This window comes from Mus pahari, chromosome 1 (assembly GCF_900095145.1).
Source record: "Mus pahari chromosome 1, PAHARI_EIJ_v1.1, whole genome shotgun sequence".
Classification (NCBI taxonomy): Eukaryota; Metazoa; Chordata; class Mammalia; order Rodentia; family Muridae; genus Mus; species Mus pahari.
In genome coordinates this window covers 116140554-116160935 of record NC_034590.1, presented here as the reverse complement: position 1 = coordinate 116160935, position 20382 = coordinate 116140554, and the positions used below count along the sequence as shown (strand labels likewise).

At 48.0% G+C, this 20382-nt stretch overlaps 1 protein-coding gene across 4 annotated transcripts in view; it reads right to left on the bottom strand.

The window, feature by feature from the left end:
- Positions 1-3145: 3145 nt before the first annotated feature.
- The window catches only part of Sptbn2 (spectrin beta, non-erythrocytic 2), a 41800-nt gene continuing 24563 nt past the window's right edge, over positions 3146-20382 (bottom strand). For all 4 annotated transcript variants that reach the window (XM_029545081.1, XM_021208064.2, XM_029545089.1 and 1 more), the window contains 23 exons: positions 18613-18750; positions 17512-18268; positions 16703-16905; positions 16331-16421; positions 16013-16159; positions 13248-13511; positions 11566-11790; positions 11250-11339; positions 10455-10715; positions 10237-10367; positions 9834-10038; positions 8881-9255; positions 7817-8061; positions 7576-7714; positions 7077-7161; positions 6626-6822; positions 6208-6350; positions 6039-6114; positions 5915-5965; positions 5300-5520; positions 4892-5065; positions 4337-4379; positions 3146-4007 (listed from right to left, as the gene is read on the bottom strand). In XM_029545081.1, the coding sequence (XP_029400941.1) occupies positions 3780-4007; positions 4337-4379; positions 4892-5065; positions 5300-5520; positions 5915-5965; positions 6039-6114; positions 6208-6350; positions 6626-6822; positions 7077-7161; positions 7576-7714; positions 7817-8061; positions 8881-9255; positions 9834-10038; positions 10237-10367; positions 10455-10715; positions 11250-11339; positions 11566-11790; positions 13248-13511; positions 16013-16159; positions 16331-16421; positions 16703-16905; positions 17512-18268; positions 18613-18750 (4489 nt within the window). In that variant the 3' untranslated portion in view covers positions 3146-3779. The remainder of the gene's footprint in view (positions 4008-4336; positions 4380-4891; positions 5066-5299; positions 5521-5914; positions 5966-6038; positions 6115-6207; positions 6351-6625; positions 6823-7076; positions 7162-7575; positions 7715-7816; positions 8062-8880; positions 9256-9833; positions 10039-10236; positions 10368-10454; positions 10716-11249; positions 11340-11565; positions 11791-13247; positions 13512-16012; positions 16160-16330; positions 16422-16702; positions 16906-17511; positions 18269-18612; positions 18751-20382) is intronic.

Below are 20382 nucleotides of genomic sequence, written 5' to 3'. Positions count from 1 at the left end.
GTCAAAACAGTTTCCCATTGTGGTAGTTCCAACACCAGCTCCTCCAATAGTATAGAGATCAGTTCCTCACCCAAGCTACTTGGAAACATTTCTTTACCAAATCCATGTTTCCCACTCATTTCAGAAGCCATTGTCTAATTGTAATTACATATTCTTAAAATTAGATTTTTTTGTTTGTTTTTTTGAGATGGGGTTTCTCTGGTAGTCTTGGCTGTCCTGGAAGCTCCTTAGGATCTGCTATCACCCAACCTTGTACATTGTATTTTGGGTTCTGTCCTCTTCCCAAATTTGCGGGGGCTCCACAACTAATGCTCTACTAACAGTTCCCATCTTTCTATACAATTTCATTTCACTCCCTTTCTCCCCCTGCCTCTTTTACACATAGCCTTTCTGTGTAGTCAAGGCTGTCCAAGAACTGGCTGTGTAACCCAGACTAGCCTTGAACTCACAATCCTCCTACCTCAGCCTCCCAAATGCTGGTAATTACAGGTGTGTGATACCATTTCTAGCCTCTTGTTTTAATCTGTGAGCTGGGTGGTGATGAGCATTCAGGTGGCTTTGTTAGTTTGAGGCCAGCCTGGTCTACAGAGCAACTTCCAGGACAGCTAGGGCTACATAGAGAAGCCCTGTCTCAAACAAACAAACAAACTAACTAAACAAAACAAAACCCACCCACCCCCAAAAAACAACCAAACCAAATCAAACCCTAACATGTAAGTAGTACCAAGTTTCCAGAAAAAAAAGACAAAACAAAAAACAAAGCAAAACCTCTGCTAGAATATTCTACTTGAACACAGAGGGACTATGTTTGTTTGTTTTGTTTTTCCTGTCATTACCAAGGTCTGGTATTAACTTTTCTAATTTTTGTCAGTTGAAGAGGTGTAAATTTTTATTCACAACTCGACTTGGTTTGTTTTTGTCTTGTTTTTAATGAATTTCAAAATACCTTGTTCTTATCATTTGTGTGCATATACATTTCCTGTTCCCATCTTCTGTCTGGATTTTAGGTCTCAGCCTTTGTGTTGAGCTGTTTTCCTGCATATTGTAGCTATTTCTAATTGGCTTTAGATATCTTGTCATTACACTAATAGCTTTGTTTTTTGAGGGAAATATTTTTTAATTTAACCAAATTATTGTTTCCTAAAGCTTTCTCTTTTATGTTCTCTTTAAGGTACCCTCTCCTCCCACAGCTCATGTAAACAGTCTATTCTCTTCCATTCCCTCCCCTACCACAGCTCATGTAAATAGTCTATTCTCTTCATTCCTATTACCTTTCACTCTTAGATCTGTGGTTCAGTTTGAACAGTGCCATACAATAGAGATACAATGAGCCATATAAGTAATTCGTGATAAACTGGGAAAATGGTCTGTGGGTTCATGCCAATAGTAAAGCATTAATCTAACATCCACAAGGCTCTGGGCTTCATACCTAGCACTACAGTGAATAAATAAATCAAATACAAATTTCCAGGAAACATCAAATTATAAAAACTTGAAATCTATTTTAATATTTTTGACATTTTAACATGAGATCAATATAAAAATTGAGATAATTGAATTCCCCTTGAAGTCCTGAAAATCTATTTCATACCTTCAGCACATCGAAGTTTACACTTGCCACATGTTGCATACTCAGTAGTCCACTGTAGTCATTAGCTACCATGTGGGTCAACACAAGCAAAACCCACCCTCATCAGTGGTGGTCAGTAAAAGTGCAAAGTATAAGCCCGTTCATTGCTGCTGATTCCTGTTTCCCACCAGTTTGCAGGGCCAACACTGGTATTTTTGTCTTAACCTTTTTTTCATAGCTTTCAGGGCCCCATTCTATCTATCATCTTTCTTTTCCTCGATTCCACTGATATTCTAAAATTTCTTTCTGAAGACTTGCTCCCTAGCCCTATCTATGCTTATCCTCTTCTCTGTCCTATATGGAACCCTATTCTGAAGTGGCTTTAGCTGCCACATGTGTAGACTTTCACCTAATCCCTGTTCTTCGGTTTCATTCAGTGACTGCTCTGCAGGAGCCTATCACTCAGTAGCAAGGTAATTTCTGCATGAATCCCTCTCACACATAGTATATCTGCTTCAAAACTTCCAGTTACTGCTTTTCCCCAAGCCCCATGATCTGAGCTCTCCACAATCATGCTCCCATGTGTAACAGGGCAGGTTTCACAGCTGAACTTGAATTATGAGAAACTGAGAATGGGGTGTTGCTGTTATACTGTTGTGTGTGGGGTAACTGAAACCACTTAAGAGAAAGGACACCCTTAAGAGAAAGAATACTTATCCTGTGAACAATCTGCTGTGCCAGGTCTGATGTGTGGAGCCCATTCTGGGGCTGTGTGATCCTAGTTTCTAGTCTACATAAGCCTGGCTCTGCTTGTCTTTGTTTTGACTGACGGCCGTCAGGGCTGCTTGGGGTCCTGGCCAGTTATGCTGAAGACAGTAGTTTTCCTGAGTCAAACAGACCCAAGACTTCCAATTTTAATGCCTTCTGTTTATACATTGCAAAGTTTAAGAACTTCTCTCCATCTCTAGAATACATTGTGTGTTTATTTACATACTCAGGATATCCTTATGGCTTTCTAGTGTGACCTGGAGCTCAGGAGGTGGGTCCCGCCACTCTTCTGATTCTGTGCGAGCTCCCTTGATTCTATGGGAAAGACAGAAAGGTGCTCACCTTTCTACTGATGGCTGAGCAGTAGTTAAGACTAGGTTGTGGTAATATCCCTCACTACTTACTGAAAACAGTTGAGACACTTGAGAGTGAGGAAAGTTATGGGGGCTGAGTGTAGTTTAGTGGTAGAGTACTTGCCTTGCATGTGCAAGGCCCAGGATATCACCCCCAGCATGGCAGGAAATTTAACAAAAAAGAAAACTCTGTACCAGGGAGAGTGACTGGCTTCCTTTGAACATGAATACTGTTGATTATCATCAGCCCAACCCACAGTGGATGTCTTTGGTTTAAACAGAGACTTAGCATAGGTTGGCGCAGTGAAACATCACTATCATGGGGAGACTGGGCAGGGAGGCTCTCAGGATCACACAGATTGTGGGGGCTCAGAAGCTGGGCGTACAGTGGGTATCTGACATGCAGGAGACCAAAACAGGAGAGGCTATGGTCAGGAAAGCAACAACACCAAGAGGCAGTGAGAGAAGCCGAGCGGTTTAATCACCTCCTTGGATAGACTCAAGGATGTGGCTACTCCTGAACAACTCACACTTGGGAGCCACCTAGAGTGGCTGGAAACAAGCAGCCCCTTGAGTCAGGGGGTGAGGCAGGATAGGCAGGGAAGGCTTCAGCGCCTCCGACTTCATCATCTGGCGCTCCTGCCCTCAGGTCCTGCCTGCTTCAGCTCTGAGGGTCCTGGCTGATCCCAGAGGCAAAGAACTGAATGGTGGATGGCACACCCTAGCTGTGGTGGCACAATGACCCTGAGGCAGGGACAATCGTTCCCACGTAGCCCACGTTGAGGGTGGCACTATCTGCACCATGGTGGGGGTGGGTGGGTGTAGGTATAAGGCTTGGGAAGAGGTGACAAGGTGGGAATGGGTGGTATTAGGGGTAGCCTGGGTCCCACCACCAGTTGAATTAAATAGCAGAAGAGAAGGTTGTGGGAACACTCGTTTGTCCCCAGTGACAGTTCCTGGTGATGGGTTGACCTTAGCAGCAGACCCTAGCAGCAGGCAGTTGTCCTGCCAAGAGGGTGGTCTCTGTCGACAGGCCCTGGCAGTTTTCTGAACAGAGGGAGGGAGCTGGCCTGGGAGTCTTGCCCCGACTACTTGTTCTTCTTAAAGAAGCTGAATCGTTTTTCTCGCTCTCTTTCTCTGCCATCCTTGCTTCGAAGCACGATGGAGCCCTCAGGCTGTGACACTGGGGGCATGGTCATGGCCCTGGTCAGACCCCGGCTGGCACTGGGTGCCACTGGCTCTTCTGACTCTCCAGGGGCAGAGGATGCAGTGGCAATGGCTGCATTCACCACTCTCAGCCATGAGCTCATCTCTGCCTGCAGGGGACAGGAAGACATCAGCTCATACACAAAGACTTTGACTTGGGGCAGCCTGTAGCAGACAGAGGGGAAATATGATAGGAGGAGATAGAAAAAGAGAGTGAGGTTTTCATTTTAGAAAGAGAAAAAAGACCTCATTAGAATGGGGAGCATCAGTTGGTCATGGTGGCACATGTCTCCAAACTCAGGAGACTGAGGTAGGAGAATTGGTATGAGTTCAAGGCCACTCTGGAGTAGGAACCAAGTCTACAGAGTGAGAAGACCCTGTCTCATAAAACCCAGTGCTGGCAAGGAGAGATAGCACAGTGGGGCAGGGGAAGGCTCACCTCGTCCTTGGCCTGGAACAGGAATTCTTTGCCATCCTGTAAACTGTTGGGAGAGAGGGTACAGGGAGAGCTAAGATCCTATATTTGGCATGTCAGTGGTGCTGTGAGCTCAGAATTCTCCCAGGACTGGATTGACTTGGAGGACACAGCCCTCAAGGTCAGATTATATTTTATACATTCTTCATAGTTTCAGAATTCTGCACAAGTGCAATAGCAAATTCTTTCTAATAGACCACAGAGGGCCCGGGTAAGCCCCTTTCCAACTGAGGCTATGTAGGCTTTTGCTGGCACTTGGCAGGCCCCTGGAAGCTGGAGTAGCCAGCATCCTGCCGTCACATCTCCCATGCTAGATAACTTCTCAGCCTTTGTTTTAGTTCCTCCATTCTTACTATGATTCAGGATCCAGAACCTCCACTGTCTTCTACCTACAAATATACCCAAGCTCCTAGCATGGCAGCTCTGTTCATGTGCTCTCTCCAAGTGACTTCCTTCTCTCTGCACCTTGCTTATTTCTGACTCCTTCCATTCCAACCCAAGAGTAGCCCAGGTTCCTACCCCAGCTTGAAGACATGTTTGCGTTTCCGATAATCAAAGGCCACACTGCCCTGGGCCCTGGCCAGGCTGACAGGCACTTCTCCATGGTAGGGCACTCCTGCACTAGCTGCCCTGGCATCCTTGTAAAAGCCAAGGCTCCCACGCCGAAGTACACAGTACACATTCTGCCAGGACCTGGGGGAAGATATGTCAGGGTCAGAAACCTGGTAGGCAAGCCTTTGGGGGACCTGTAACATAGGCACTGAGGAACTCCTATCTTTGGGTCACTTGTGGCCATCCCTGGAGTCACTTTCTCAAAGGACAAACTCCTATAAAGTGCCCCCCTCTTTGTCTAGGAAGTTTCCAGGAAACCCTCTTCAGAAGCAGAAACCCAAGAGGTCACAGGCTCTGCACAGCCAGGGTTGATACCTGTTGGCAGCTTTCTTGTTGAAGGCTTCCATTTCTTGTTTGCGGCACAGCATCCCTTCCATCTGTTCTTGAGCAGAGAGCTCAGGACCTCGTGTGGGCAGGGTGGCACCATGAGCTGATTCAGATGATCTGCTCTGGGGCATTGGAGAAGGAGCAGGGCCCCGGGGCAGGGTCTGCCTCTCTCCCCGGGGCCCACTGGACTCGTCTCCTGTGCCAGATCCCTGTGGGGAAAACAATGTCACTGCTAAAAGATGACATGGACGGTACCTTCCTTGGAATGAGGAGGTTCTACAGCCAAGAGCTGGTCTCCCAGCCCAAACTTCTGTTGAACCTCATACCCAGGATTCCTACTCACTTTTTTTTTTTTTTTTTTAAGATTTATTTATTTATTATATCTTAAGTACACTGTAGCTGACTTCAGAACCACCAGAAGAGGGCATCAGATTTCATTACGGATGGTTGTGAGCCATCATGTGGTTGCTGGGATTTGAACTCAGGACCTTTGGAAGAGCAGTCAGTGCTCTTAACCACTGAGCCATCTCTCCAGCCCCCCACCCACTTTTTTTGACCCTTCGTCTCCCAGGCACCCACACTGAGCCCTCTAGGGAGACTCACAGGCCCTTCGGGGACATTGCTCTGTTCAAGTCGCTGCTGTTCCAACAGGGGCTGCAAAGACAAGTAGTTGTGAGGATCTGGGGGCTGGCTGGGTTGAAAGAGACGTCCAGGGACATGAAATTACCTGTGAGGACTCGGTGTCTGTGCAGACCCCATTAACACTGGGTGCTTGTGTGGATGGTGGCAATTTTGACTGGGTCCTAGAATAATCATATGTGACATAGATTAATTAACCGGTCAGTGGCTTTCTTGGGCTTAGCTTCAGCATTCTGGTACAGATATCTAGCTCTTACCCATCCCAGGCAGTGTCAGAAACTCTCTGGCCATCTACCAGACTCCCTTCGGGCTGACTAGCCATGGGCTCTGAAGTAGGAGGCTGTTTCCTCCGTTCCTCCTCCTCCCGCTTCCTTTTCCGCTCATTCTCCCGCTCTTCCAGCTGTTAAGAAATGCTGAGGTCAGCAAGCATCAGGGTGAGGTGAAAAGCTGCAGTGTCTCACCTCTAGCCCAATAAAGCAGGAAAGATGGACAAGAGACTCTATCTAAAGAGTTAGAGCCGGAAGCAGAGGGATCTCTGGCCTGCAGGCTGACATCTGAGGTCATGGAACAGAAGATCACTCTAAGCTCACATGCAGAGAGAGAAGCAGTGCGGTGGGAAGGGAAGAAATGGGGCAGCAGTGGAGTTGGGCACCTCTGAGGTGCCACAGTTCTCACCGCAGTAAGCTTCTCCAGCGCACTGAAACGCTCTTCCCAGGCCACGGCTGACTTCTGAAAGGCTTCATGTCGCTTGATGAGGCTCTCTACTTCATCCACAGTGCAACCCAGTTCTGCACTTCGCACCAATGGCTCCTGACTGCATAGCCAGGCCTCTGCCATCCCTGCATCTCTCCCAAACACAAGCACCTCCAAAACTGCCACGATTAGGGTAGGGGTCATAGAAAGATGGAAGGTTAGAGTGCAAAATGGCATCGGGCAGATCAACCTCAAATACAGGGACAGAGACCAGAACTGTTCCAGAGCACTGTCAGGACGTACCAAGTGTAGAATCCTGGGATTCCACACCCAGAGTTCCTGGGATCATGCATCGTGGCTACCACATACAGGCAATGCCCAGGTGTTCCCTCACAAGGCCCCTCCCTCCCGTGGCAATTCCACAGTGGCTCACCAAGCTGTAGCCAGTCCATCTTCTCCTGCCACTTGTCAGCTGTCTCCTGGCGCCGGGACTGTAGCTGGGACAGCTTCTCTGAGATCTGAGTAGGGAAAGGAGGCATGACTTAGGACCTAATGGAGCTTTCCCACGATCCCTGGGACCCACCAAAATACAGCAATGATTTTTAATGTCAAGAGGTGAGGAAAACAGTCCTGGGAGAAGTGAGATTTTAGAAATCTATGGACAGCATTGAGAAGAGAAAGTGAAAGAATTCTTGCTAACAGAGAATGACAAAAAGCAGAAAATGGGCAATGTCAAAGCTGGGCATGGTGGTGCATACCTGTAGCCCAGCACTTGGCAGGATAGAGCAAGAGAACCGTTACAAGCCTGAGCTACATGCTGAGTCCCTGTCTTAAGCAAGCAAGCAATAATTCACAAAATGAACAGAAAAAGAAATGACAGGAATGGGCCCTGTTAGGTGTAGCTCGCCAGATTCTCTCCAGGTCTCGCCTACCTCCTCTGCCGCATAGTGGCTCCGGGCCAGCAGCTCCTGCCCCATGTCAATGCAGGAGGAGAACCTGTCTGCTCTGGCCTCTATCTCTGCTTTGATTCCTTGTTGGTTTTTGATGACTAAATCTGCAGAGGACACATCCCTGGGCCAAGACAAAGGTGGTATTACAGGCTGTCCCAGCCCCACCACAGCCACCAGCAACATCGCACAACCTGTGAAGGACTCCAGGCACTGTGGGTCTCACCGGGGCCGCTCCTGGGCATCCATCTGCAGGTTAATCCCATCCATCCATAGCATCAACTCCCGGACAGCCTTAAAGAATCGGAATTTGTCCGTGGTATCCAGTAACAGCTGACGGCGGGCAGCAGAACTTCCCTGGAGCTGGGCCCAGGCCTCAGCCACTGCCTGCATGTGACGGCCAATTTCCTCGGCCTTGTCTCCAGCATAGGCCTTTTGTAGCCTTTGGCCATCATCTTGAACTTGCTGGACCTGAAGGTAGGAATCCAGGTCTGAGTCAGGCAGAGCTGGGAGACAACAGAGCTGAAGTCTTTCTCTTCCCACATGGCTTTCTACTTCCTGTCTGTCCCACCAGCCAAAGTTGTGATAGGAGGAACCAAGGTTCAGAGCCGTACCTACCACCATTTGTCCTGCCGAACCTCATCTAGGGTTCAGGCCTAGTCCTGGATATAGGGCTCTAAAATCAAGTTGAGTTGTTCTACCCAAGGTATAAGGGACACTGAAAATCACTAGAACGAGATGTGCAGCCTACAGAGTAGATTCGGGTTGGGGCTGACTGGTCATATGAGGTTGAAAGAGTGATCTGTGTTAAACTTAGGAATCAAGAATTCTGGCCTGAATGGCATCAAAACAGGTGGGTTTTGTCATAGCATGAAGGATCTTGCAGCCACTGGAACCATTTGAAGAAGTTGTGGGTCCTCATTAAAAGAGTGAACTTAGCCAAGGAGATGCCTCAGTATGTAAAAAGCACTCACTCAGGCCCGATGACCAGAACCTAAAGTTCAAGGATAGAATCGCCTCTTAAACGTTGTCCTCTGACCTCCACATATATTGTGACATGTGTGTGCACACATGCTATAAAAGAAATCCTGAGTGTGATAGCTGATATCCATCGGCCGGAGATAAATTTCTGGAGTGATTTTAACCTCATCTTCAAATGCTCCTTCAGGGGTGCCATCTTCCCCCCAGGTTCTCAGAGACCTTCCCTAGCACACAAGACCCCCCTCCAATATCCCACCAAATAGTTTCCTCTTGGCCTTTCCTTCCCGACTCGTTCATCTGGGGTCAGACCTGAGTGCTGAGGGCTTGGATGTCATGCTCATAGGCACAGTGCCAGCGCTGCAGGGCCTCAGCAGCATTGAGGTCACGGCCGGTCCCGTCTGGAAGCTGCTGCTGCTTGTGCTGTACCCGTGCCAGGGCTTGGCGGGCTCCATGCAGAAAGCGCTGCAGCTCATATGCAGCAGCCAGCACCTGACCTCTTGTGTCCAGCAGCTCCAGCAGGTCAGCCCAGGCCTCATTGAGACTGTCCTTCCACTCGGCCACAGTGGCCCGTGCAGCATGGCCCCCAGCAATGAGCCCATTGGCCAGTGCATTGGCACTGTCTACACGCTCCTGGCCAATGGCGCTGGTGTCCCTGGAGAACTCTCGGAATTTGTCCCGAAGCATCTGTAGAGACAGAGATGAGACCTTCTGTGTGAGGTCCCCACCTCAAGGAGCAGTCACTTCTTGAGAACCCACTGGTCAGTGAGCAGTCATGGCAGCTTTAAATTTACACTTGTGAGTTGCTTAACAGTAAGGACACAACCTGAGAAATGCATCACTGGGGAATTTCACCGGGGTGCAAATGTTAACTAAAATGGCTAGGGTGACATAATACCACAGTCCTATATGGCACCTGACATCCTACAAAAGGTACCTAGAGATAACCCAAACCTATAGCCCTTAACAAGGACACCCTAACTATGGGCTAGATCTCTGCACCAGAGGACCCTAACCCCCAACCACAGCAGGGAGTCTGAAGCTCTCCCCTTTTGTTGAGGCCTGTTGGGAAAGAGTAGCCATTTCATTTTTATCCTCACCTACGGCATCCCCGTGCCCCTCTTTCTGCACAACTGCTCAAGTTGGATAACTCAAAACCCACCTATGCTGGCTCTTTGTCCCCACCTTCATCATTCTGCCTGGGCCAACACTTTGGTCTCCCTGTGGGCCCTGATCCTTCCTGGTGCTGATCTGCAGGCACTTACAGTCACATGCTCATAGTCCTGGCCCAGTTCATGGGAGGCTGCCACGACTTCACGCTCCTGTATCCACTGTTCCAGGTCATCCAGCTCTCTGCGGAGCTGGCACAGCCGGAGGTGCTCCTGCAGGCGCTCACGCCGCTCTCCTGCCAGCTCCTTTAGGCTGGCGTACAGCTTGTCCACCTGGGCTTGGCGTATTGTTAACCTTGTGCTGCAGAGGTAGAGAGAATGGCTTGTTCCATGTCACCTAACTGCTCTGTCTGCTAACTGCTTGCCAAGTCCCTGCTTCTCCCAACTTTCTATTCTGTATGGACATAGTTCAGAAGATGTCACAACCCCTACTTTCCCAGAACCAGCCCTCCTCTCCTCCAGGGTCCAGGCTCCAGGCTCGTGATACTCACACACTCACCTCTCTGGATGTTCATGGTCAATCATATCTTGACTGCTGGCTGCTAGTTGTTTGATGGTCTGGGCATAGTCAGCAAGGGCTTGTTCTAATACCTGATGCTTCTTCACTTCTGCCTGGGCACTCAGCTCATCCTGGGAGAGGGGAAATTGAATATCAGGCAGCAGGGGCCAGGGGCAGAAGAACTGGCCGCACAAACCAGCCATTGCTCTGATTCTCACCTTGGCCTTTTCCTGGCCCATCATGTGTAACTCCTGCTCACCCATCCAGGCCTCGGCCTCTGCAGCATCACGATAGAATTGCTGGGCTCGAAGGGCTTCCTCCAGCCGCTTACCCCGAAGCTCCAGCTCGTGGCTCAGGCGTTTCCACATTTCTTGGAGCTCAGCCAGCTCTGGACCTGCTGCTGCTGTTCCCAGAGTGCGCTGCCTCTCTTTGAGGTCTGCAATCCGGGGCTCATGGCCCTGGATCTCCTTCTGCAGGGTCTGCCCAGAGCAACAGAAGATACACTGAAAGGCTTGCATAAGGAACTGCAAGCCTATATCCCCTTGGACCTACCTGCTCCATCTTGAGCCCTCCAGCCCTTCCTACATTCTTCTCTTTTCTGAATCCTCTGGAAGACTCTTTGTCAAGACTCGGGAGGGGGACAGTGGTGGTTGTGGGGATACAATGTGATACCCCTTCAATTCTCATGCTTTCCTACCAACAGAGACCACTCTCCCGAGCGAGGGGAAGAGAAATCACCAAGTCTAAGGCTATAACAAGATAATGCCACAGACATGCTATCATAGGGCAAAACAAAGGAGCCGGACATGGTAGCATACATGCACCATTAATCCCAGCAGATAGAAGTGGATCTCTTAGAGTTCAAAGCCAGCCAAAGATACATAGTAAGGCCTTATCTCCAATCAACAGCACTCACTCTCCACCTCCCATCACCACAAAACACGGGAAAAACCAAAGGTCTGAGTAGAAGATGCTCTTGGGAAGTTTGTTTTCACCCTTGCCCACTGCCTCACCTGGTTTTTCTTCATGAGAAGCTGGACGCTGGGCAAGTCCTTGCCATGTTCCAGAGAGCTGGCCATGGGAAGCCGCTCAGTCACCCACAACTGGAGAGAAAGAAAGGGTTAATGGAGCCGCAGAGAGGAGCTACCTACGGCTACAACTGTGTATGTAAAAAATAGCCATCTCATTCTAGGGTAGGGGGCCTTGCAGAACATCCATGAACATCCTTACAGGGGGCAGGCCACTTCCTGCCGCACTTCCTCAGTGCCCAGGAAGTGGGCCCGAGAGCCACACAGCTGAGCAGCTTGCCAGTCCATACCCATGACTCACTATCTCATCCTCCACATCCCGGTGGAACTGGTGCTGCTCTCGGGAGGCATGCAGGCGCTGGCAGCGTTCCTTCATGGGTTGACACAAGGCCCTGAACTTCTCCTCCACAGCCCTTGAGGTCCTTTCTACCTCCCCTGCACTCTGGTCTTCCTGGGCCAGGGCCTTGGCCTGGGCCTGGATTGCCTCTACCTCCTTCTCTCTCACAGCCATCTCTCGTTCCAGCATCTGCAAACATAAGGAGATAAGAGAGATCAGTGCACATTTCTATCTCAACTCCTAAGACATAAGCCTGTATCAAACCAGCCATGATTTCTGATTCCTGGGGCCTCCCCACAGGAAGAACAGCCTCTTATGGTCTGGGTAGTTCAGTCACAAACTTATACACACACACACACACACACACACAATTTTTTTAAAATAAAAATGCCAGGACTATGTGACAACTGTGCATATTATGAACTCATTGTCTCTCAGTCACAAATCCACTTTAGCCTTCTTTGACATGCTCAACCACACCCCCCCATAAGCATTTTTTCCAAGCTGGCACAACGCCAGCCTTGTCAGAAGAGGGCGCTAGAGGAAAAGCACACAAACACCTGAGCAGGCATGCTTAGCTTTTTGCTTGGGCTTTATCACTAACATCAGAGTACAAGGGATCTAGTGGCTCTTTCCCCTCCAGGGAAAGGAATCCTGCTATTCCAGGATTCTTAGGGTCAGGGAATCAGCAAATACAGCCAATTTACTAAATCAAGTATATTGACGCACAGTTCCATTTTTCGTAGTATTGTGCATTCACTCATTCATTATTTATAATAAAGACAAAGTTGAATTGCTGTGACAGATCATATAACCTACAAAATGCAAAGCATTTATCATTTAGCTCTGCTGAATTTCTTAATATGGATTTTATTAATGTGTGGGTGTATATGGGTTTCTTTCCTACCATGCAGGTTCTAGGGACTGAACTCAGTCAGGTTTGGTGATAAGCATTTTTACACACACAGCTGTTGCTGGCCCTATTGTCTCTTTACAGAGAAAAGGTTTTCTGACACCAACTGTAAAATTCTTTTTAGACTTGCTCTGGGTTAAGTTGTAATTTGTTTCCTCCAAAATTTATGCTGAAATCTGGACCTCAAAGTAAAGTGTTGACAGACAGTAGAGGGCCTTTACAAGATGAGTGGACCATTGAAGGGATTTATGTAGTTCCCACGAGACTGGATTAGTTACAAGAACAGGTTGTAAAGTGAGGCTGCCTCTTGGGTTTTGTCTCTTTCACATGAGCTAATTTCCATTCTATTCTTCTGTCATCTTACAACACATCAGAAACCGAGCAGATACTGGTACTACACCCTTATACCTCCAAAACTGCAAGCCAAAATAAACTTTTTTAAAAAATAAATCATCTCTAGTATTTTATTGTAGCAACAGAAAACAGACTGAGATAACACCTTTAGTAATAACACCTTTTACTAATGAATACCTTTTGTTAAAACTAACGTTTCCCAGTCCATGTTATTAGTGTGGCCGGTCTCCTGACTTCCCTGACTGATACACAGCCCTATAGACTGTAATGGAGTCTTTAATTACAATACATCAACTACCAGGCCTCCTGAATTTCAAAAGCTAGGTACCCTCTTCCATTGATTGTCTGACTGTTCATCTCCCCACAGGCCCTTGCATACCTGTTGCTTCTTTAGCAGAATGTTGACACTGGTGAGGTCTTTGCCATAGTCATCTGAGTGCAGCTGGGCCTGCAGGCTCTCCAGCCAGCTCTCCAGGGCAGAACAGCTTTGGGCAAATAGCTCTGCCCGGTTGGCATCAAAAAGACTGCGGGCCTTGGCTTGGGTAGTGGTCTCCAGTTCATTCCAGCGCCTGTGCAGGTCCTCCAGCTTCTCTGACACTAAGACTTTGAGTTCTGGCTTTTCAAGAGTCAGCTCCCGCCCTTCCTAGGTGACAAGACAAAGGATGTGTAAGTGTCAAAATCAGACTCAACTGAATATTGCAGGCTGGTCACAGGCCAGGGATCTGAGCAATAGAGAGCTGAGATGTACCAGGTATTTCTAATGTCCTGTGTGAGGCAGGCTCATTAATACTCTCCCCCCAGAGGTTTTGAAAGTCGTCTGCACTGCTCTTTACTGTCAACCACACTCCACTCCCGTTTCAAGATCAATCCAACTTGACCCTCCCTTAGAAAGCCATCACAAGCTGGGCCTGGTGGCTCATGCCTGAAATTTCACACTTGGGAAACTGAGGTGGGAAGCAATGAGTTTAATGCCAGCCTAGTCTACACAGCAAGATCCTGTCTAAATAAAAAAAACAAAACAAAACTTTAAAGCCATTTGGAATCTTCTACTTATTGTGTTGCACACAGACTTTAAGTATTTGCTGTCATTTTATGTTTCTTAACTCATGTCTTCCCCCTTGCACTAAAGCACATCTCACACGGTCTTCCCAGCTTCAGCCTCTCAGCTTGAAGACGTGTTTCTATGGGAGTACGGGAACCATGAGTGGTGAGTCAGAAGTACCCTCAACCAGTGGCAGGCAGGGGTGATGGATGAATGCGCAGCAACTCTGTGCTCTGGGTAATACTTCGTCAGGGTCTGTGGTCTCTCAGAGTGCCCCAGGAGCTCTGCGCTCCAGCAGCCTGCTGCAAACCCTGGCATGATGAAACAAACGCCCATCTCCTCCTCTCCCCCTCCATGGGACTGGGGATCGAACCTGGGCCTCACACAAGCCAAGGACATGCTCTACCCTAACGCATCCTGTCTGGACTACTCTCTCTTCTGTCTCATCTTCCCACTCCCCTCTATGGTGTTTTTGGGGGATCACCTCTCCTGACGTTGGACTGCTCCAAAATTCTGGTTTCAGAGTCTGCTTCTGAGATCCTGAACGCAGACGCTTTGTTCAAGCCTTTATTTGACTGTTGGATGAAGAGGATCAAAGGCTGGTTTGTCTGCTGCAGCTTCAAAGCCTTTAGCACGCTCCTTGCATAGTGATTCATGCTTTTTCTGATCTTGCCCAGGACACTTGTCCTACCTTTGCTTCCAGGAGCCTTGCCATACTCTGTCATACAGGAACCTTCTGTGCTCCCAGCCCTCCTCACACTTCTGGTTTTCTGCTTATCATCACTCTTTCCCTGGAACCTACTCTTTCTGCTTGCTCACTTTCTCTTTTCCGTCCACAGATGGCCCCAGTGCATGCCGTCACCTCTGCTTAGTGTCCAGGCTTTGGGAACCCCACCTTTTGGCACCCACTGTATTCTACCTCTGGATATTTTCACAGTCCTGGGCATTGAACAAAGAACCTTATAAATGCTAGGCAAAGCTACAACCCCTTTAAACTTTTTTTTTTCTTTTTTTCTTTTTTTTGGTTTTTTGAGTCAGGGTTTCTCTGTATAGCCCTGGCTGTCCTGGAACTCACTTTGTAGATCAGGTTGGCTTCGAACTCAGAAATCCACCTGCCTCTACCTCCCAAGTGCTGGGATTAAAGGCGTGCGCCACCACGCCCGGCTTTAACTTTCATTTTGTGACAGAGTCTCACTAAATTGTCCAGGATGGCACTGAACTTGGGATCCTCTCACATCATCTTCCCCAGGAGCTAGTGTTACAGGCTTCTGCCTCCAGACGAGCCTTCTGCTCTGGATATGACTTGGCTGTCTGTGTAGATCTCACATCCTGGCCACAGTGCTTTCCCCTTTCATCTGATCCAGTGGTAGCATCACCTCCTTTCCTCTCAGTGATCTGCATAGGGGACTACTATGCATGTACCTCCTGAGCAGATGCAAGCACTGCAGACTGCTCTCCTCTCCCCAGGTACTATGCTCTTGAAGGAAGAAAAACGTCTTCTGATGTGCCATGAACCACATAGCAACACACTAGCTCACATCACCATCTCTAGGAATATTTGCTGAGAAGTAATATTTACTTGTCCCCAGCAATTGAGACATTGCTGTGTGGGAGACAAAGTCCTAGGTATGACAAGATTAAAAACCAAGACTTGTCAAACCATGGCAGATGGACAAAATCTGCCCCCCTGCCTGTTTTAATAAATAAAGTTTTATTGGAGGACAGCCATGTTCATTGGTCTCTATAACAGCAGAAACAAGGAGCTGAAACACAGGTATATGGCCTACAGAGCCAGAAGCATTTCCTATCAGCCCTTTACAAATGTTTGCAGATCCCAAGTGTAGAGGGTTATGGTGTTGCAGATCAAGAAACAGTTATGATATTGAACCAAAGCCACAACGGGCTCTCTCGCCTACTGTGTTTTCTTGAAGTTCTGTCTGACAGAACTTCATCCTCAGGCCATAACTTCCCATTTGGCAATGTGAGCCTCTGGAAAGAACATGTCCTGGAGTTAGGCCCCCTCATCCTATACTTTGTCCAGGATCTGCCCAGAAGCACCACCAAAGGCTCAAACGTTGTGTGGCTCTGGCCACACTGGTTACCTTGTCCACTTTGTCCAGCCAGTCCTTGTTGGCTGCCAGCTCGGCCATGAATGCCTGGTGTTTTTGCCACTTGGTATGCAGGTTGCGAGCCTCGTCATAGGACACATCCTGAGCTGTCAGCATCTTCTCGTCAATCCAGAGTTTCAGCTGGTACAAGCGTAAAGCAAGAATGAAGGAGGAGATATTTTAGAGGGAAGGGGAGGGGGTGCTGATCCAGGAGATGCAGAAGACTCCAGAGGAAGCCATGAAAAGCTTCTGTGTGTGTAAGGGATGAATGGCAAGGAAATGCCACAGGAGTACTAGGGAACTGAGCCTCACCTCCTGACAGTCTTGCAAGAAGTGCTGCTGCTCTCGGTTGTCCCGAAGGCGTCCTAAAAGCTGCTGCACCGCCTCCTGATTCTTTCTGTGCCTGTAATGACAGCCCAGGATAAAGCCATACCCTTAACTTCCCTAGAAGATCCAGTCTTCCTCCTATGTGAAAACTCTCTCAGGAGTCCCAAAAGACACCCAAGAAATGTGATTTCCAGGTCTGCCATCTGCGGATCCTGGCTCATCCTCTACAGCTACTCTGATCTTCCTGCTTTGTCTTCTGTGTTCAACTCTCTGCCATCTATCAGTTCACCCGTATACAGATAAACTATCAACTATCAATCCTCTAAAGCTTCCTCAGATCCGCCATCCTCACCACACCTCTTCTCGATGGAGTCCGCCTTCTCTTGGATCTTCTCAGCATGAATATTGCCCTTGGACACCAGCTGACGTCCAGCCTCCAGGAGTCCGTGGATGCGCTCTCCATTGGCGTCCATAGTGCTCATGAAGTCTTCCAGCTTTTTAATGGCTGCATCTGCTGCCTGGAGTGTCCCTGGCATCTCCGTGTGAGACAAAACATATTCCTGGGTGGAAGAGAGTATGGCAAGCTCACTTCTCATAGCATGTAGATTCTACCCCTCTGAGAATACCCCCTTATTTGTAATTATTGATTGATTTAATATTTACAGGACTAGCCAGGCTTTTCATTTCTTCTAAAGTCAGTTTACGTTTACATTTAGATTTTGTTAAGAATTATTTTATTCTAATAAAATAATTTTATTCTAATAAAATAAGTTTTCCACAGTGAGTCACAAATCAAATATCTTGCATATCAGATATTTACATTACAACTCATAACAGTAGCAACTAAATAATTTTACGGTTGGGGGGGTCACTACAACCTGAAAAACTGAACTAAAAGGTTGTAGCATTAGGAACCACTTTATTTTAATAACATATAAAATCTGTTATTAGAACGTATTTCTAATATATCCTTCCTTCCTTCCTATCTTGCTTGTTCAACTACTCCACATGCTGGTAATGCCCATCCCCTCTGCCACTTTCTGGTACTGCTCATCCCTTCTGCCACTTGCTGGTCATGCCCATCCCCTCTGCCACTTTGTTTTGTTCTTCCCCCTGATCCCTACTTTCCTCTTCTTCCTACCTGGAACTGTTTTCTGGGCTCTTACCTGGCTGCTGAGAACGCCCTCAGCCTGGCGAGCATCTCTTAAAAACCCCTGGAAGCCATGGGCCTGGGCTAGGCGGCCTTGCCGGCTCTCCCACATGCGGCCCAGCTCCTCCCAGCCGGTTCCAAGGGCTTCCAGCCTCTGTCTGAGGAAGAGGCACTGGGGATCAGCCTGGTCTCTGGTCACCTCCTCGCCCAAGGTCCTGAGGCGGCTGTACTCGCTCTGGGCTCTCTCCACCTCTCCCCGCAGAGCTGCGTGCTGGGCTAAGAGGGCTTCTGCCTCGGGAAGGGTGGCTGGCCCTTCTTCAGAGGCTACAGCGGTCTGTGTGCGGCCTAGCCAGGCCTGGAAGTCATCCAAGCTGCGCAGGAAATCCTGCAGCCGCCGAGCCTCACCCAGGGACTCTTCTCTCCGTCTCATGGTTGCCCGAAGATCTTCCCATCCTGCTTGTACCTCTCCAAGCCGGGTGTTGATGGCAGGAGCTTGGGCTGGGTGCCCAGCAGCCAAGGCATTTGCCTCTTTGGTCAGCTCACCCACCCGGGCAGAGATGGCTTCCAGATCTCTCTCAGTACCCGCCAACTTCCGCTGCAGGGCCAGCACACCAGCTAGATCATTGCCCAGGCCCTGGGTGGACTCAATGACCTTGGTCTTCTCTCTCATCCAGGCCTGGGTCTCTGTGCACTCTAGGTGGTAATTCTGGATGCTTAGGGCTGATGTCAGAGCCGCCTTTTTGCCATCTGCCAGGGACCTAAATTGCTGCCACCTGTAAGTAGGGACAAGGTCACATGTGAAGGGCTCAGCTTCTTTGCCCTGGCCAGGGACTTGGGAACCTCTTCCTACTTTGCACACAGCTCCTGCTTCTACTTTCATGAGGTTACCCAGCCCTGGTCTTCGCGTCCCTCTTCTGATCATTCCCAGGCTCTGCGGACTGCCCTGTTCTCTTTTATTCCTTTATAACTTCTTTTCTCCCAACATAATTCCAGTCAGGTTTCTTTCCTCATCTTCAGTCCCCTTCTAGACTCTGCCACATTCTTCCTCTAAGTGCCATCTGCACTGCCTTCTTTAAAAAACACCAGCCCCTGGGGCTGCCTCCCACGCCCAGCCCACCTTTGGTTGAGCTGCTCCTGGGTGCCAATGATACGGTCCTTGCCTGGGGGACTGGCCTTCAGCAGCTGCTCAGCGATGTCATTGACAGCAGTAACCCGTGCAGCCAGGGCGTTCATTTCAGGCTCCAGGGTCTCAAACCTGAAGCGAGGGAAGAGCAGGCCCTGAATGAGGTGACACATCCCTTAGATGCCCACAGAACACTGCCCCTTAAACATGAAGATTCTGTTCCAGCATTGCCGGGTCTCTTGGCCTATAAGGTCCACAGTACCTGTGAGTCAGTCCCCAACTCCCTCAACATGAGTTGAGAAACTATGTACTTTAGGGTTGCTCGAAATAGAGTGAAGGCCCCAAGTCAGGAACACCTACACAGTCAACTTAAACTGTGGAACGGGTGGGTCCCCACCTTTACCAGAACCTCAGTGTTCCTTTTGGAACTCTTACCTAACTACCTACCCACACCCCATCGTGCCGCTATGAGCAAAAAGACAACAACAACAACAAAAATTAATGTCTAAGCAGAAAGTGTGAAATACAATTTCTTTGGGAGGGGACAGCTGACATTTCTATAAAGGGCCAGGTGAGCCTATACTTGTCTCTATGAGTCACAGTCTGATCCTAACTCTGCTAGGTGCATGTGCATGTGTGTACACCAGCAGAAAATGGATGAGCACAGCCACAGTGATCCATAAATGAGGGAGGTGTTTCTGCTCCAATAAAACTATTTACAAAACAAAACAAAATACAACAAAACCAAACAAAACCAAACACCACCCCAGGCAGCAGGCTGGATTTAACCCAAGGGTTATAGTTCATCAAGCCTACATTGTAATAGATCTTAAAAACTATAAAATAAAACAAAACAACCCAAGCAACCTTCATTCCCAGAAACCACATGATGGCTCACAAACATCAGTACAGCTACGGTGTACTCATATACTTAAAATAAATAAATCTTAAAACAAAAACAAAAACAAAAACAACCCTTTTATTTCAAAAACTGCCAGGAAATTTGATTATAAACTGACAGTAGGTGATATCTAGGGGTTACTGATTTTGTTTTATGGGATAACAGTATTGAAGTTCAGTAAAAATTTTCATTAGCACATGCCTTTAATCCCAACATTGGAGAGGTAGAGGAAGGGTGAAGCTCTGCAAGTTCAAGAGCAGTCTGGCTTACATTGCAAGTTTCAGGAAAGCTAGGGCTACACAGTAAGAACCTTTCTCAAAGAAAAGAAAAAAGATGCCCTTTCTAAATGATGGTAAGGTTCACTGTTCTTTGGATTCAACTCTGTTTTTATTTGTGTGTGTGTGTGTGTGTGTGTGTACACCAGCAGAAAAAGGATGAGATGGTGTCTGATACCCTAGAACTGATTTCAAGACTTGATGTGGGTGTTGAGAATCAAACTCAGGAAAAGCAATACATGCTCTTAACTGCTGAGCCATCCCCCAGTCCATATATATATATATATATATAATATATTATATATTATATATATGCTTATTCTTTTATGTCAGGGTCTCACTATATATCCACGGCTGCCTTGGACTTGCTATACAACTCAGAATGACCTAAGTTTTATAGAGGCTGCCATGGCCTCTTGAATGCTGGCAACGCAGGCATACTGCATATCCAGCTTCCAAATGCATAGCTATTTTAAGTCCACACATAACTAAAATGTATCATTAGTCTACATAAGGATACTTCCTCATCTCTCTTAAAGGGGCCATCTTGAGGAATTGTATTAGAGACTTGATTTTTTTTTTTTTTTT